The sequence below is a fragment of the Vipera ursinii genome, assembly GCF_947247035.1.
Source record: "Vipera ursinii genome assembly, chromosome: 2".
Classification (NCBI taxonomy): domain Eukaryota; kingdom Metazoa; phylum Chordata; class Lepidosauria; order Squamata; family Viperidae; genus Vipera; species Vipera ursinii.
In genome coordinates this window covers 228,805,562-228,824,065 of record NC_139513.1, presented here as the reverse complement: position 1 = coordinate 228,824,065, position 18,504 = coordinate 228,805,562, and the positions used below count along the sequence as shown (strand labels likewise).

General features: G+C 40.4%; 1 protein-coding gene across 2 annotated transcripts in view; it reads left to right on the top strand.

Annotated features, from left to right (window-relative positions):
- LOC310635566 (guanine nucleotide-binding protein G(q) subunit alpha) overlaps nucleotides 1-18,504 on the top strand; it is a gene marked incomplete at its 5' end in the record, with an annotated part of 284,223 nt that overhangs the window by 65,630 nt on the left and 200,089 nt on the right. For both annotated transcript variants that reach the window (XM_083354635.1, XM_083354634.1), the window contains 2 exons: nucleotides 7,393-7,521; nucleotides 8,728-8,857. In XM_083354635.1, coding sequence (XP_083210761.1) covers nucleotides 7,393-7,521; nucleotides 8,728-8,857 — 259 coding nt within the window. The remainder of the gene's footprint in view (nucleotides 1-7,392; nucleotides 7,522-8,727; nucleotides 8,858-18,504) is intronic.

Sequence of the window (18,504 nt, the reverse complement as noted above, 5' to 3'; positions counted from 1 at the left end):
TACCCCTGGCCTATAGATATACTCCAGATGCCGTGATGAAAGCTACCAAAACCAATTACAGCACTAGTGGGGTTAACCATTTCTTAGAATGCCCCCTGCTCTTGTTTCTCCCGAGCAAGTTTATTGCAGCCTTATTCAGACAATGTGGAAACGAGGGTTGACATTGGGCTCACTTTTCCTGCAGAAACCTGGTCAGCTTTAAACAACGATCTGCCAGTTGCTTGCAGCTACCTAGAATGTAACCCAGAGCTTGAAAACTTCTTAAATAAGGCAGTAATCATTTTGCTAGAAATACTTTAAAAGCCGGGCAAGACTATCCAATTCCAAGGAAGCATTCATGTCTGCAAAAGGAATTATCTAAAATTGAGATAGGAAAAAAGAAAAAATAGGTTCTTGATCCAGACGCTTCATTTTCAGCAATTTAATATAGCTATATGGCTCTTTAAATAGTGAAGATTCATATTCATGAATCCAGTTTCAGTTTAGATAAATATTTTAATGCTAAAGTTAAATTATTTTAAAAGATATGCTAATTTGAGACGATGCATTCATTGACTTACCAGTAGATCTGTGTGTTCTGTCTCCATCTTTGTATTTCTTTCTTTCACTTAGATCAGAATTGAAATTTAGCAGTTAGACTTATGCCCATATACATTAGTTTCCTGAGGATAAATATAGCTCCCTGTGATTTCATTTAACAGGGAGAAGACTGTATTATGTGTCACCCTGCTTGGCAGCTGAATTGGATTGAGGATGGAGATCAATCTGGGCATCAGTTACAAAAATAACACAATTGATGCAGTTATGATGAGCCGGAAGCATATTTTTAGTTGACTCATCTCGAGTGAATAATTGGATACTGTTGATCTGTTCCATCTTGATCCACCTGAATTCATAATGAAATAGGCTCAGGAAAGTGAAGCTGGTGTCATGTATAAGACACTCATAGCAAAAAGGAGACATGCCAAAGGAAAAGGACAAGATACACTATGTAGATCAGTTTCTGATACAAAATATGAAAATTTGTATCTGGAAAAGTTACACAAATCAATACAGCAAAATCTTGGGGGCCAGCCACCTCCTAGCTTTCTCTGAAAATACCTCTTATTAATTGAAATAGTCCAAATGGTCATCCATTTAGTGATGTTTAATTTTAGATTTATGCTTAGTAATCATTTTATTTAATATCCCAATTTTGCCAGTATATAACTTAGTTACTTTGTCCTCTGTGTACTTTGTCATGCATGGCTGTTTTGTATAATTTTTTTGCAGTGTAATTTGTCCAATTCCTGTTCTATGTAGAAAGATTTTATATCAAAAGTGATGGAATGGGGGGAACAGTGTTGTAGGTGATTGGAACATTTTTATTACTTCCTGTATTGTATGTTGTTTATGATTAATATGTGAGAAATACATAAATATAGTAGATATCTATAAGATATCAAGAGTTACAATTGCTCCCTTATGTCTTTTCCTGCAGTGTAGATTCCATTATTTGTTTGTTTCACTTGTTTTTTTTAATTTCATGTTTACAACAATCCATCTCACCTTTGTGTTTGTAGTACAAGATAGACCAATCAAGGAACTGACTTCACAGAAAGACTAGAACTATACTTTGTTGAAACAAACTATAGCAATAACACTTAGACTTACATACCACTTCATAATGGTTTACAGCACTCTCTGAGTGGCTTACAATGTCAGCATTCAGGTAGTCCTTGATTTACGACCACAGTTGAGCCCAAAATTTATGTTGCTAAGTGAGACAGTTGTTAAATGAATTTTGTCCCATTTTATGATCATTCTTGCCACACTTGTTAAGTGAATAACTGCAGTTGTTAAGTTAGTCACACGATTATTAAGTGAATCTGGCATTCCTATTGACTTTGCTTATCAGAAGGTCACAAGAGGAGATCACGTGACCCCAGGACACTGCAACTGTCATAAGTATGAATCAGTTGCTGAGCATCTGAATTTTGATCCATGTGACCATGGAGATGCTGCAACGTTCATAAATGTGAAAAACGGTCACATTGTTACTTTTTTCAGTGGCGTAACTTGGAAGAGTCACTAAATGAACTGTTGTAAATCGAGGACTACTTGTATTGTCCCCAACAATCTGTGTCCTCATTTCACCGATCTCAGAAGGCTGAGTCAACCTTCTGGCAGTCGATTGAACCCCTGGCAGTCAGCAGAATTAGCCTGCAATACTCCATTCTAACCACTGCACTACCAGGGCTCTTTTCTACAGTACTATAGTAACACAATCTTGCAAGTCCCCCTGTGATTTCTGTTCCCTCGCTCTTATCTAATAGAATTGGGAAAGCCAGTATCAATCTTTTTTTAAAATGTTTTTCTACCTCCTTGGGCTTAGTACACATTTCTTCACTGCCCATCTCCATTTTCATATTCCTTATACCTTGTGACCCTAGGCAGCTGACCACACAAAATAATAAAAACATAGAATATCATAAAACATTTTAATGTAGCCAAGCTCCCAATCAACCCATATACGTGTTATACTAAGATACCTGAGGAACATGAGGATCCTGGTTAAAAAAACAAAACCATGGAATCAGAGTGTAATGAAAATTGCTTCAATTCAGTCAGTCAAACCTTTATTAAGAGTTAAGACCAGTAATCGGATAAAACCAGCCAGAGTATAGCATAGGATAGCACAGCATAGAAGAAAAGAAGAGTTATTGACAAGTGTGATTGGACACACAAGGAATTTGTCTCCAGTTCATAAACTCTCAGTGTACATACAAATAACAAGGTAATATAAGATGCTAATAGAAGAAGGTAGTAGGAAAGATGAGGAAGATAATAATAATACAGCCATACTACACTTAAGACAGTACTGTGGTAATTAGGTGTTCGGCAGAGTGATGGCAAAAGGGAAAAATCTGTCTTGGAGTCCAGTTGTTTTGGCAGGCAGTGCCTTATCGCGGCATCTGAGGAAAGAAGTTGAAACAGTTTATGTCCAGGATATGAGGGGTCCGTAGATAAGTTCTTAGTCCACTTTCTGACCCGTGCAGGTCTTTGTTGGAAGGCAGGCTGATTGCAATGGTTTTTTTTTTCTGCAATCCTAACTATTCATTGAAGTCTTTACCCGTCCTATTTGATTGCTATGCCAAACCAGGCAGTTACGTAAGTACAAATGACACTATCAACAGCTCCTAGGGCAGTCTAAACTTTCTGAGTTGACGCAGGAAAAACATTTTCTGTTGTATCTTTTTAATGATGGTTCTAACATTAGGTGTTATTTCAAGTCCTGGGAGATCATAGAACCCAGAAACCTCAAGGTCTCTACACTTGATACTCTGTTGTCTAATATTATAAGAGGTGGTAGAATAGGAGGGTTCCTCCTAAAATCCATTTTCATCTCTACAGTTTTAAGTGTGTTCAGCTCCAGATTGTTCCAGCTCTACCACAGGGTCAATTATTCAACCTCCCATCTGTATGTCACTCACTTGGAAAGACCCCTTGTGTTGCGAAACTGGGAACCACATTTTGTTTTGAAGGTCACTGTCCCAAATACACTACTTAAGGATACATCCGGTATTTGGGAAGCCTAATCTTTCAATCTTTGAAAGAATAAATCTTTCCTTAAGAGTCTCAGGGAGTAAAGCTTGCCAATATTTTTTTTAACAAAGTTGATTTGAAGGTCTCTCTAAGAATCAGATTGAGCAGACCCATGGGAAAGAAATTAACATTAGCCAAAAGTTAAAAAGATAATGCCAAAATCTAGCATTTACAGAGACCATGCCCTTATTTAAATGTAGAGCAGACATCTTAATTCATCATGGGGCTGCAAGGATAATTCTAATAAGAGCAAATGGCTTCAGGAATGTCAAGATTTGTCTAAGTACAGTACAGATATGGACACTGTAGAAAAGCAGAGCTGATCTTGGCTATAAAGTTCTGGCAAGCTGCTAGGATTAAGTGTGCTCCTTTTTAAATGGAAAAATAACAGCATAGAACAGGGCTTTTCAACCGGTGGTACACGTACCACGGGTGGTACACAAGGACCTGGCTGGTGGTATGCGGCATCGCCTTCCTCCCCCCCTGCTCCGCTCCTTCCCAGCTCACTTGCTTGCAGAAAACATGCTGCTTGGCAGCGGCCTGCAGGAACCCTACCAAAGGCGCACGAAGAGCTCAGGCGCAGAGCAAGGCCCCGCCTTCCCTGGGACTCATTGTGCAGCAACCTAATTGACTTCTTCTCGTGCGAGATCCGTGTCACCCTTTCCCCCCTCTTCTTACTTCACAAGTAAGGGGACAGAGCCATCCACTCCCTCGGTAGGTAGGTGTTTGAGACCGCTCGCGTCGCGGCCCTGAGCGCCAACCTCACAACCACCCCCTCCTTCTTTTCCCCCTTCTCTCTCTCTCTGTTGTGGCCTTCCATCTTCTTTTCTTTCCCCGCCACGAGCTTGTGATACCCTTCACGGTGCCTCCTGGTGCTCGAGACTTTTCTCCCTCTCCTCTTCCTGAGGTGGGCGCATGGGGTTGATGCAGCAAGGCCGGTGCATGGGCGCGACTTTATTTCCTCCTGGAGGACACTCCCCAGGGCCAAAGGAGTGACCATGGTGAGGTGGGACTGCCGTGTCTTCCTGGAGGGAGCGGAGGGGGGGTTGCGGGGGAAGTGTGTTTACCAGCCAGCCGGCAGGGCCCCGGAGAGAGTGGGCTTCGCCCAGGATGGTGTGCATGCCAGCCCCCGGCATGCCGTGTTCAGGAAAGCAGGGGCATGAGATGTGGGTACCTCCAGCGAGGGACCCAGGAAGGGTGCAGCAGGTTGGACCACCCAACCAGCCCACCTGTCAGCCAGGAAGGCTGGCGGTGGCTCTCAGCGCAAGCCAGTCTTGGCTCTGCCTGCCTGAAGGTGATCTTTACTTACATCAAGCTTCCTCCCGCCCTGCTTCGTTCTCCTCGTCACAAGCGTGCCGCTTCACTTCATCTTGTGGGGGGAGCATCGGGGGGCCGCCCCCCCTTTCCATTAGTGGAGCTCCATGTTCACCTGGGGCGCCTTGAACATGTGGAGAAGCTTCACGCGGCTTTAACCCTTTCCATGCCATGCCCGGGACGCTCTATGGGGGCAGCCACGTGCTCCGGCCGCAGAAAGATGCCCGAAAGAGGCAGCGGTGCCCCTGCTCAGTTTTGAGGGGAGCTTTTCATGCTGTGAAAGGGTGAGTCATGCAAAGCGCAGCAGCGCAAAAAGCCCTGCTTTTGGGGGGGCAGAGAGGATTCCCCAGGAACGGTGCCCAAAGTCAGAGCACAGCTCAATTGAAGCCCATTTTGCAAAGGGGAAAAGCGAGAACTGGACACCCCCCCTCTCAGGGTTCGACACAACTGTTGCCGCCGCCTTCCCCACAAGCAAGTGAGCTGGGCAGGAGCCCAGGCAACACCAGTGCTTGCGGCTTTTCTGCAGCACAGACCCGAGGGCTGCTTCGTTCCCGCTTGCCCTCTCACAGGACCCGGACTGCCAGGAAGGAAACCCCAGATGTGGGGGCAAGCCAGGAAAAGAGTGTGTGTTTGGGGGGGAAATCCCCGGCTTCAATTCTTGTGCAAGATTTCCTGCTTGCAAAAGAAAGGGACAAAGAGGGAGGGAAGGAAGGAAGGAAAGAAGAAAGGTAGGAACAATGGGAGGGAAGGAGGGAAGGGACAAAGAGGGAAGGAAAGGAGGGAGGGAGGAAGGAAGGGACAAAGGGAGGGAAGGAAGGAAGAAAGTAAAGAAGAAGGAAGGACAGTGGGATAGAGGGAGGGAAGGAAGAAAGAAAGGAAAGAAGAAAGGGAGAGGGAGAAAACGAAGGAAGGGACAAAGAGGGAAGGAAGGAAGGAAGAAATGTAGGGACAATGGGAGAGAGGGAGGGAAGGAAGGCACCCCCCCAGTCCCCCCCCCAACCAGAGACCCACAGATTTCCCATGCACACACAGGCACCCTGCAACCTGAGTGATGAGCTGGACACGTTCCCCACCCCCAGCCATTGACTTTGCTTGTCAAAAAGTTGCAAAAGTTGATCACATGGCCCTGGGACACAGACCGTCATAGGTATGAATCAGTTGCCAAGCATCTGAATGTAAATCACATAAGCCTGGGGATGCTGCAACAGTCATAAGTGTGAAAAATGGTCATAAGTCACGTTTTCAGTGCCGTTGTAACTTCAAACAGTCACTAAGTGAATTGTCGAGGACTACCAGTAATATCATTTTTTCTTGCTGGGTGACTGGTGGTACTTGGATATTGCCTTATCCTAAAAGTGGTACAAATGGGTGAAAAGGTTGAAAAGCCCTGGTATAGAATACTTGAGATGTTATTCTAAATGTTGTGCCGAGAGGCAGGTAATATAAGATCATAGTTCCATAAAAGCCAGTAAAAATGAAATGATACTATATTGAATAGCATGGAAATTGGGGAGAAAATCATATTACTTACCTACAGGCAGTCCTCAACTTACAACAGTTCATTTAGTGGCTGTTCAAAGTTACAACGGCACTGAAAAAAGTGACCTATGACCATTTTTCACACTTATGACCATTGCAGCATCCCCTTGGTCACATGGTCAAAATTCATATTTATGACAGTTGCAGTGTCCCAGATCATGTGATCGGCTTTTGTGATCTTCTCACAAGCAAAGTCAATGGGGAAGCCAGAATTCACTTAACGTTACTAACTTAACAAATGCAATAATTCACTTTAAAAAAAGTGGTAAAATGGAGCAAAACTCAATTAACAAATGTTTTACTTAGCAACATAAATTTTGGGCTCAATTGTGGTTGTAAGTTGAGGACTACAGTTCAGTGATCATTTGTCATACTATATTTGCATTGAGCCAGTTGATGGTGAACCATCTCAAGAGCCATAATTAGGTGGTATTAAATTCATTAATGAATTGCAATTCATCAGTGAACCTGTTCTAACAATAACTAAGCTTATTTGTTAATGCCACTGCTAGATGTACATTTATAGAAAAAGAACAGACAAAACTTCTATGTTTAAGGCAGAACTTTACTCTGTAGCAAACAACTATTCTATATTGCATTCAGCACTTTGATCCAATTCACTTTATGTGCGTTTGATTTTGAATCTTACCAGTCCACATCTCTTTCACATTGAACATAATTTGTACAACCAGGACAAGATAATGCTTTTTAAATTGTTGCCCTTAATACTTTGAACATTCTATAGATCATGAGCAATTCTAGTAAAAATTCTAGTGTAAAAATTACAAAATCTATATAGACATTTTTTTGATTCTTCTATAAAATTCTGTTTTCAAGAGGTTTTTTTTTCCCAAGTGTGCCCTATCTAAACTCTTTGGCTTTTTTATCTTTATATAATTCCTTCTGTCAGTGGGGCATTATCTTTCACTCCTGATTTTTCTCTTCTATCTATAGTTATCTTAACGATATGGACCGCATAGCAGCCTCTGGATATCTACCCACTCAACAAGATGTTCTTAGAGTTCGGGTTCCAACTACAGGAATCATTGAATACCCATTTGACTTACAAAGTGTTATTTTCAGGTAGATAAAAGGTTTTTTTTTTAATCTTTAAAGTGCTACTTTAGAGGAGTTTGTTTTGGGGGAAAGAAGTTTCCTACCAGGAGCATAAAAATATATTTAAAAAATTGTACCAATAGAAATGTATTCTTTTCTCCCACTCCCTTCCTTCTTTTGGGTTAGTAGTAGCAATTCAGGTAAAACAATTCAACCCCTGAGATGTTCATTGTTTAGATCAATATTTTACACTGATCAAAAATGGAAAATGCAAAACAAAGTATTGTGTTAAGTCATAAACAGGAGAAAAAATATATATTTAAATAATTGTACCAATAGAAAATGTTTTTTTAGAAATGTATTCTTTTCTCCCACTCCCTTTTTGTGTGGTAAGGTATGAATATAGAATATAATTGCAGACAAATGGTATTTTATATATTTATAAGTCCACCAATTCTAATAAAAATCCTAGCTATTAATTCTGCTTCATCTTATGTAAGAACGTAAACTGGAAAAATAATATACATGTCCTTATAAGAATTCCCCTATTTTATTATTATGTCATTATACATAGAAGATTATTACTATTACAGTTACTCTGGAAAATATTGGACTCTTGCCCTTATTGAGCATAAAACCTTCCTGTTCAAATTTAAATAATTACACTCATTTTTAAAGGTGTTGTGTTTAACTTGTGTAATGGTAGCGGCTATATAAACTTGCTACTTTGTAGATTTGTTGAAATTCATTTGTAGATTTGTTGAAATGCAAAGTTTGACAAATGGTTCTTGTTCCATACAAATGTATACAGTATTCTGAAGAACCTTTTTTGAAGTTTTTTTTATTTTGAGTTTCATTAACTGTAGTCGTGAAGCAAAATAAAGAGGGTCATTTTTGTTAGTAAAGATGTTGTCTGGCTTTCTTAGTCTATATGACCCTTACATTTGGAAAAAAAATTTGGAAGAGCAAAGCACCTGTCAGAGAATCATATAAGGAAAACAAGAATTTCTAACTTCCTAGAGCCGTAAGTACAAAGTCTCTGAGGATAAAGAATATTATGAAATCAACAGTAGGCTTGTGGCATTTGCAGAATGCTGAAGTGTAGATGTATTCACTCTATTGTCATGATCTTTGAGACATAGCATATAAATAATATAATAATGAAAACATTTCCCTAACCATTCTAGTATTTGTACATTGTTTTAACTTCTGTGAATTTTGCTCCTATTTCAGAATGGTGGATGTGGGGGGACAGCGATCGGAACGAAGAAAATGGATACACTGTTTTGAAAATGTCACCTCCATTATGTTTCTAGTAGCTCTTAGCGAATATGATCAAGTACTTGTGGAGTCAGACAATGAGGTAGGCCATTATCAAATGCCATCCAGAAGTATTTTTGTAATTAAGGCAATAATTGCTTTCCCAAAAATCTCTCATATAACTTTGTGGTAGTATTCTATGACTGACCTAGTGCCAGGAAAAAAAAAATTCTCTGATTTCATCCTGGTTTTGAAATACTCGTCTCAGAGACGTTGGTCCATATGGTTCTACTTCAATCTTTTGGACATTAACTAATATTTCCTATTCTCTAAAACATTCTGCTTCTCCAAAATTATATTTTTATTTATAACTCCTTTAGTAAGTGTAGAGGATAGTTAAGCTCTAAGCAGAATAACCCCAAAATTAATAGATATCTATTATATGATCTATGATCTTTACTTTGGACCCCTGTTCATTCTTAGGCCTAGTGGAACTCTGAGCTCTCTTCTCCATTTCTACGTTCCTCATAAGTACTGTATTATCAGTTGCTCATTCTCTCTCTCTCTCTCTCTCTCTCTCTCTCTCTCTCTCTCCTCCTGCCTTGAGTAGCAAAAGAAGGGATGAGGAGAGAGGGGGGAAATGGCTCCTTTCCCCTCAGTTCTCTGATTACACAAAATGATCACCCTCTGAACTGATAGCAGACCTCATTCCTCTTCTCTCATTTCTCCAGCAACTCCAGAGAAGGGCAGGGGTGAGGCAATATGGGGCAATGGCTCTACAAATAGTAACTGGCAGTGAAGGAGGTGCTCCCCACTTCACCCTACCCTCTTGTCCCCTCCCACTTTAAATGGATTGAGGCCTGTGGTATGTGAGTACTTTTCTAAATGAGCTTTTACCCCCCGTGGATAGGGCTCGCAACTTGGGAGTCCTCCTAGATTCACGGCTTACCCTGGAAGATCATATAGTGGCCTTGACTAGGGGGGCTTTCGCCCAGGTTCGCCTGGTGCGCCAGTTGCGGCCCTATCTAGACCGGGATGCCCTGTGTACGGTCACTCATGCGCTCGTGACCTCTCGTCTTGACTATTGCAATGCTCTCTACATGGGGCTTCCCTTGAAGACCACTTGGAGGCTCCAACTGGTACAGAATGCGGCCGCGAGAGTTGTCTTGGGAGTTTCCCGGTACTCCCATGTTACACCTTTGCTCCGCGAGCTGCATTGGTTACCAGTTGTCTTCCGGGTGAGGTTCAAGGTCTTAGTGATGGTCTTTAAGTCCTTACATGGCATGGGTCCGGAATACCTCGGGGACCACCTGCTGCCGGCATCGACTCCCCTCCGCCCCGTGCGTTCCCACAGAGAGGGCCTCCTCAGGGTGCCTCCAGTCAGAGAATGTCAGCTGGTGGCCCCCAGGGGGAGGGCCTTCTCTGTGGGCGCTCCGGCTTTGTGGAACCAGCTGCCGGTTGAGCTCCGGATGGCACCGGATCTCCGCTCCTTCCGGCGCGGGTTAAAGACCCATTTATTTGAACAAGCTGACCTGGCCTGATGGGGAATCACTTAGGGTTTTAATATTTATATATATATATATTATTGTTTTTATTGTGGGCAATAATTTAATTCTTTTTTAACTTTTGTACTTTTGTAGTTTTATGATATGCCCTGTTCACCGCCCTGAGTCCTTCGGGAGAAGGGCGGTATAAAAATTTAATTAAATAAATAAATAAATAAATAAATAAATAAATAAATAAATTAGCATAGTACTTTTCTGCCAACTCCTACATGGGATAATGGCACTTTAATGCTGCTCTGTGGAAGAACCGACAGTCTTTTGCCACGTGACCTGCCCTTTGCTTTGGCAAGTGCTAATTGAAAAGGTCAAAGGTCTCACACTCTTCTCTTCACAGCTTGGGGAAATATTCCTGTACTAATAATCCTTCAAGCCTGAATAATTACGGTATATAGACTTTATTGTTAATACCGTTAAAAATAAACGGAAACATGCATAAAATGCCAAGTTGGAAATTTGTTAACTTTCCTTGCTAGGCAGATTAGAGGTGGCTTATATGTTAAAATTCAATCAAATATGCTTCCTGTGTCATTAAAAAAAGAGGTTTTCACAGGCTAAAAATGCTACAGAAGTCAGAAAGCAATAAGGAAAACTATTGCTAGTTGTTCATCCTCTTAAAACGTAACCAAAAGAACAAAGTAGTACAATAGAGCTTTGTTTAATCATGTATCAATTATGAGACTCGGTCATAATTGAAGAAGACTAGCTTCTGTTTCCGAAAATGTTTTTTAGAACCTGGGAATGAGAGCATTCAGACCCCTAATTCAGGCATAATATTAAGAGAGTGAAAATTCTGGATTTAGTTTGGAAGAGGTGGTACTAAATAGGCTGTAAGCACCTATCATTAAAGTAGAATTTTGTTCTCTAGGATTGCATAGTTTCTGCAGGGAAGCTGCAAGATCCTGCAAATAATAGCAGTTGCTTTAAAAAGTTCCTGTGTTGATATTCTTGCCTATTCCAAAGCACTTCTTCTGCATCACATCTGGAGCACTTCAGAACCCTAGTATTTACATTTCTCATCAGTTTCTTTCGTTTCTCCACTCTGAAATTTTTCTGTTGACACAATTTATCCCAAAATGTCATTTAAAATGCAAATCTATTGGAATGAGATATTTATGGAACTAAAATTGAGAACCACTTTGGTCTAGTGCAGGGGTAGGCAACCTCGGCTCTTTTATGACTCATGGACTTCAACTCCCAGAATTCCTGAGCCAGCTATGCTATGAAAAACTAGCAATAGTTTTCCTTACTGCTTTCTGACTTTTGTAGCATTTTAGCCTGTGAAAACCTCTTTTTTAATGACACAGGAAGCATATTTGATTGACATTAATTAGAACTGCTATTCTAGATTGATTGGGTCTTCATAGGAAGATTTTAAAATTCTTTTATATTGGGAATGGTGAACCTGCCTCTTTAGATGTGGGAGAACATAGACATTGGAGAAAGGATGCTAAGATCCTGCAAATATGCTAAGAGCTATACTGGAGACGTAATAGTTACCGTATTTTCCGGCGTATAAGACGACCCGGCGTATAAGACGACCCCTGACTTGAGAAGATTTTCAAGGTTTTTCGTCTTATACGCCGGAAAATACTTACATGCCAGTTGCCAAGTGTCCGACAAAAGCCCGATTCAGATTCAGCCCCGTCTGATGCAAATGGTGCAAAGCCACGCGCTCTTCCAGGCCAGACTCTGCAAACAGTACGCCAGAAGCCGCAACCACCACGGGAACTCTGAGTCCCCGCCTTTCGGCAGTCTGCACGGCCAAGCGTGATTCGGCTTTGAGATAGCATTTGCAGACGGAGCAGCCGCCGCGTCTGGAGCCAAGCCCCGGCCAGGCGGGCCCGGAAGACGCGCTAGAGAGCCGGGCTTGGGGCGGCCATGCCGAGGCTGGCTGGCGAGGGCCGCTGCATGTTCTGCGGGCAAGAGGGGTGCCAAGTACCGCTGTTCCGCACTCCGTGACCAGGCAAGCAATTCTTCCAGTCGTCGCGGGTCAGGCGGTGCCTCGGCAGAAGCAAAGGTGCTCCCTTCCTACTGTATGTCGTGGCCTACGGGCGCGACATTCAGCGGGGCCCCTCTTCGTAGCACGCCGCACGGGCCTCACCCGTCTCCCCATGGACACGCCTCCCTCACTATGGGAGCCACCCCCGCCATCCCTGCACGCCACAGACGCAGGCCCACCACGACTCGTCGTGAGCCTGCCTTCCGTGCGTCGGCTGCTTCTTCCGACCGTCCAACGTCTGTCCCTCCAGCGATCGCCGGCCTGGCTCGGAGGCAGGGGAGGCTCGTGAAGAGGAGGCTTCTCCCTCCCATCCGAACCCCGGTGGCGACGGCAACAGCGGTGGCTTAGCTCCAAGCCGTTCCGTCCCCTCCCCCGATCCGATGAGTGATTGACACACCGACGCCCGGCAGCTGGCCAGCGCGCACGCGCGCAGGACAACTCTGCCAGGTCTCGCCCGGTGCCAGCGGGTTCCGCGGCGTCCTTGACCGGACCCATCCGGGCTGCAGTGCCTAGATGCGGTGTGGGCTGGGAAGTTTGGCGGTGACATGCTGGCTGGGAGGCGGCTTCGGAGCACGTTGCCAGGGACTGCAGATCAGAGAGGTGAATAGTATTTTCTGGCGTATAAGACGACCTGGCGTATAAGACGACCCCCAACTTTTGAGACGATTTTCATGGGTTAAAAAGTCGTCTTATACGCCGGAAAATACGGTATATTGCCATCTAAACAGCCACATACCCTTCTTCTCACTCTACATTTTTTTACCTGCCACAATCAAATGGAAATCTTCTATTTCCTGGGAACAGCTCAGTGTTCAGTGATAGACAACATACTTTGCATAAAGTCCAAATTGAATAAGTGATTAGGATAACGGTGACAATAAAAACATGTACTTCCAATAGAAGGGAATGTATCTAGCTCCTGGTTGAATTGTGAAGTTCATGGTATTTTCTGAGCATGGTTATTGCTTGCAGGTTTTTTATTATACAACTAGCTAACATCATTGGTCCAAGTGAATGTGAGATTTGCTGCCCATATTTTTTGTGTATAATAGCTTGCCCTATTAGTTTTGATACCCAAAATTCCAAAACTATGTGCACCATTGCTTGGAAATAACTACATCACAAATTAGATAATGTCAATTTTCTGTATCTGTCTCTCTGCTTTATATTTAGTAAGGCTGATGGAATAATTTATTGCCAAATAAACTGTAAACCTCAAACTCTTTAATAAAGTACATTAGGAAATGTGTGACTTTTTGAGGATTCACTTATCTATTTTACTTTCTAACTGAGAAATTTGTTATATTTTAGTCAATAAGTGAATATACAGTATACAAATTCCTATTCTCATTTAAGTGAATATATACTCCCAAGTTTTTTCTTTATCTAGTGTTTTAAAGAAACATTTACTCTCCATATAGGACTGGGATGCATTCCTGTAGTTTTGGGGAAGATACTTTATAGCTTTTATCCAAAATAGAAAAAATATGTTTAAAAGTATTTTGCATTGGGTGACTTTAAATGACCATATCAAGAAATATTCTGACCTGCAAAAGAAAGATGAGTGAGATTTTATGTGTATTATGCCTAATTTTAATGTGCACATCAATGAAAAAAATGGCAAATATCAGACATGGACCATCGTACAAATTATAAATTAAAACAAATATTTGGGGAGATGTTTCCATTTTAAAAAAATTTCCAAAACAACAATTTAAAGCAAAGCTGAAAACAAGCATATGAAATACTGATATATCAATTCATAATACATTTTTATCTGCAAATCTCTCCAAACCAATTTTATTTTATTTTACATGAATTTTTAGCATTCCACAGATGCAGTTCCATAAGTCCTTCTGCCTCATTAAATTGCAAGTCAACTAGATGTATTTCATTTATCTACTGTGTGAACACTAGAGGGCTCCACAAGCCTTTGGGTAGAATGGCTAATTGTAAATATTTATATTTTCCTCCATTTCTTTTCTTTTTATCTATTTTAATCTCTTCCTTTATAATTTAACCCAGAATTTTCTATAAAATGCTATGCCTTTTTTCATATGGAAATCAATGTACTGTAGCATGAGATTTTCACCAGAGATGATTAAGTCTTCATGTATTTCGCTTAGTGATTTTGAGACAGTCATATTCAGTTCTGTTCATCCCATAAGATGCAAAGGATCCTAGACTAGAGAAGGCAGTTAATTTGTATCCATGGCACTCAGTCTGGGTAACAACACAGAATCTACATCAGTTATGGTTGTGAGAGATCACAATCAGGACAGTGCAACCCCCATGGCCATTGCTTAACCTCTTGGTGGTTTTTGATTCCATTGGCCATGTCACCCTTTTGGTTTGTCTTCAAGGGATTGAAGAGAGAGTGCTGTTTTCAGTGGTTTTCCTCCATCTTAAACTTGTGGAGATTTCCTTTGGTTTAGTATTATGAACATGTGCATGATACACAATTATACATCTTGCCCCTAGACAAGATAAAATATAAACTGATGATGTGGTACAAGTGCCGACCCAGTGCTTAGAGTAGGTCAAGATTTGGATGGATAGGAAGAATCTTCAGCTGAATTTCTCCAAGACAAAGTGAGTTTGAGATTATTCCAGGGAAGTTTAGTCTCTGTTTCTAAGTGAGTTTAGAATCTGCAATTTAGGAATTCTACTAAATTCAAGTTCCTGCTCAAGGAATAGCTGGCAGTTGTGGATAGGAGGATTTTTTATACAGCTACATCTTTTGCAGCAATTTCCTGGATCAGAATGCTCACAGTAATTCATGCCATAGTCACACCTGTTTTGATTCCTATAATGACCTCTACATGGGACTTTCCTTGACAAAAATCTGGAAGCCATAGCTGTTGTAGAACCTGGAAGTTTGAGTTCTGATTGGAGTATTTCAATATCTTCATTTGTCCTTGATACTTCAGGAGCTTCATTGATTACTAGTTGGCCTTTGAGTGCAAGTCAAGGTGTATGTTGGCATTTTAAGACCCTATATGGATGTGGACCCAGTTATCTGAGGAATTGGCTTCCCTTGTATAAATCTATCCATTCAGTTAGATCAAATAGGGTCAACTTACTCCAGATTGTACCCTCTGACTGGCTTCAAAGGTAGCCATTCTGATTGGCTGCCTCAACTAGTTGGAACTCCCAATGGGAATCCAATTGGCCTCATCTTTCATAAGTTTCTGGAAAGCTTCAAGGACTTCCCTGTTCTATTTGGATGGAAGACAGTATCCAAAGACTGAAAGCTGGGATTGACTCTAAACAGGATTTGATATCTGGCATGTGGTGTTTGCATTTGTCGGTGTTTATTTATTATTTTTATGCTTGTATGTAATTCAAGTTTCCTGGAATAATTTATATGTTTAGATACTTTCTTGCCTAAAATCTGTGAGAACGGGAAGTATAGACTTCAGGGTAACTTTCACTAGGACCAAAAACTGACAGAAAGGAAATTTTTCTTATTCTAATATTTTTCTTTCTTTTTTCTTTCTGTTCTTTATGTCTTTCTTATTTTTTCCCTTTGTAACTTTTACTTGTTCTGTTTTCCTTTCTTTTTTATAATGTGCATTCATTTTTACTATAGTAATTATAATCTTGAATAAGATTACTTGAAAAAACCTCCCCCATGTGTGCAGTATCACATTATTCCATTCCATCCTATCCATTTTCCATACAGTATTATTTTTTCATTCAGTTTGTAACAAAAATATTTACAATAGATGCCACATTTACTGAATGTACAGTAATATTGATCTGTCCTGATTGATTATATGCCATCAAGTCATTTTCGACTCCTGTTGACCACATGGATAGATTTTTCTCATGACAATCTATCCCTAGCCTGTTCTTTCGAGGCTCCCAATAGTGTAGTCATCGCCAGTGAAATTTAATCTATCCATCTTCCTGTTGGCCATTCTCTTCCTCTCTTATTTTTCCTAGCATTACAACCTTTTCCAGAGAGCTGGCCTTAGCATAATCTGTACAAAGTAGGATAATTTGACCCTGGCAATTTGTGCCTTGAAGGGTTGATTTGTTTGAAGATCCATCAGTTTGTTTTGTTGGCTGTCCAGGAGTCTTCTCCAACACAAAAGTTTAAAAATATCGATACTCTTCCTATCCTGCTTCTTAAAGTTCATCTTTTGCTTCCATAGAGTATCACAGGATATACCTTGGCTTGTATGATTCTGATCTTGGTAGATATAAAAACACATCAGGTATTTGAATACATTTTCCAAGGCTTTCGTGGCTGGTCTATCAAGGGCTAGCCTGGATCAGCGTATTTCTTGACCACTTGTTCCTGTACTAGTGATAATAGATCCTAAAATGCAGAAGCTAGCCACCATTTTGATGTCTTCATTGTCTATTCTAAAGCTGATTGTGCTACCTGTTGTCATTAGCTTGGTCTTGTTTACATTTAAATTTAGTCTTTTTTTCCCCCACTGTGCTTTTTGAGTTTAGTACTAGAGCTTGCATTTTCAGCTATAAGGATAGAGTTATCAGCAATCTGCCTTGAATAGTGTTTCAAATAAAAAGGAATTGAAATAATTTGTGACCAACTCAATGAGGCAGTATCTGTCATATGGTAGGTATCATCAGATGTTTTGACAGGCTCCCAAACATAAAGATACGCACTTAAATCTTAGCGCCCAATATGAAGACAAATGTTCCTGAGAAATCCACAAAACATTTCAACATTGAGTCAAAACACCCATAAATCTTCCTAATATTTTTAGAGGATCAAAAATAAAATATAACAGTTTTCTTCTTTAAGAAGAAAAGCATGATAAATTATCTTTCAAACCAGGATTGTTACACAGTAGATATACTTATTTTTTGCAGTAGTTTTCTACTCATTATCAAAAAAGCTGCAAGTGTTAGGATCACAAGGATTAAATTTGTCCTTGCCATTAAAGTTATGGTAAAATATTGATTCCACTCTGCTACATGTTCCAGAAGTTTTGGGTACTTGGTGTATTTGCATAGTCTGCCTAATGGAATTTTAGTATTCTTGTTAACAATGAAATAAATAAATAGTTACCTACCTGAAACTGCTACTGAGGATACCTCAAGTCAGCTAAGGCAAAGTAATGTATATAGAAATTGTCTCAAAAAAAATACCATTAGGTTAAACTATCTTTTGAAAACTGGTTATCTCTGCAATGCTCTGCAATTAGTGCTCATATTTTTAACATAATGGCAGCACACAAGAATGCCCTACTTGTGTGGTTCAGCATAAAATAAAGTTTTACATTGTCTAACTATAACTGTGAGGGGAGAGAGAGTTTTATTTTAGTTTAGGATGAAAAACATGGGGGTCGTAATTTGCTGATTGGCAAAGATTAAATATCTTAATTTGGAAGATTCCATTGTATAATAAAGTATTTGTTGGTATTTGCAGATAAGCTCTCCACTATTCTAAAGCCCCACACCTACAGTTTTATTTTGTAAAGATGAAAAGGTAGAAATGTATAAAGAAGGCACCGAGTATTCAAAAATATGAATTTGGAGTAGTTTTAAATCCAGGAATTTTGGATAACTTTTTAGGAGGTATGTATGCAAGTATCTAGACCAGCAGAGCATATGTTCACAAAAGCTGCTGTGTCTGAAGAAATGAACAGGGAATAGCATCAAAGCAACTTCTATCTAAAATGTATGAAAGCAAAGAACTAAAGAACAGTCTTGTGTACAAAGAATTGTGCTTCTGTTCTTGGTATTGCTAATTAAATGGGTAATCCTGATCAAGAGAAAAAAACAGATGGTCTAATGACTAATAGATGATAGAGACGTTTAGATGCATTATGACATTATTGTAATGGAACTATTGCCAACAAATATTAAAAGGCCTATCTAGAAGGATAGACTAAGGAACAGACTAAGGCACAAAATATATTTATGTGTATATGTGCATTTACTAATTTTGATTCTTCCATTTATGCTGTTAGAACCTTGCAGCTGTCTAACTGCAATAATCCCTGATTGGAATAATACAGTGTTTAAAGATAGGATATTTCTTCATTTATAAACTATTAGAAGAAAAGTGGGGGACCATAGGGTTCAGTCAAAAACAGAAAAGAACATCCTTCAGGGAGCATTTAATATTTATTGGGATGATCTTTTCTTTCCCTATCCCATCACTTATCTACAAACAAATCCTTAAAACCTCTTCATTTCAGGTCT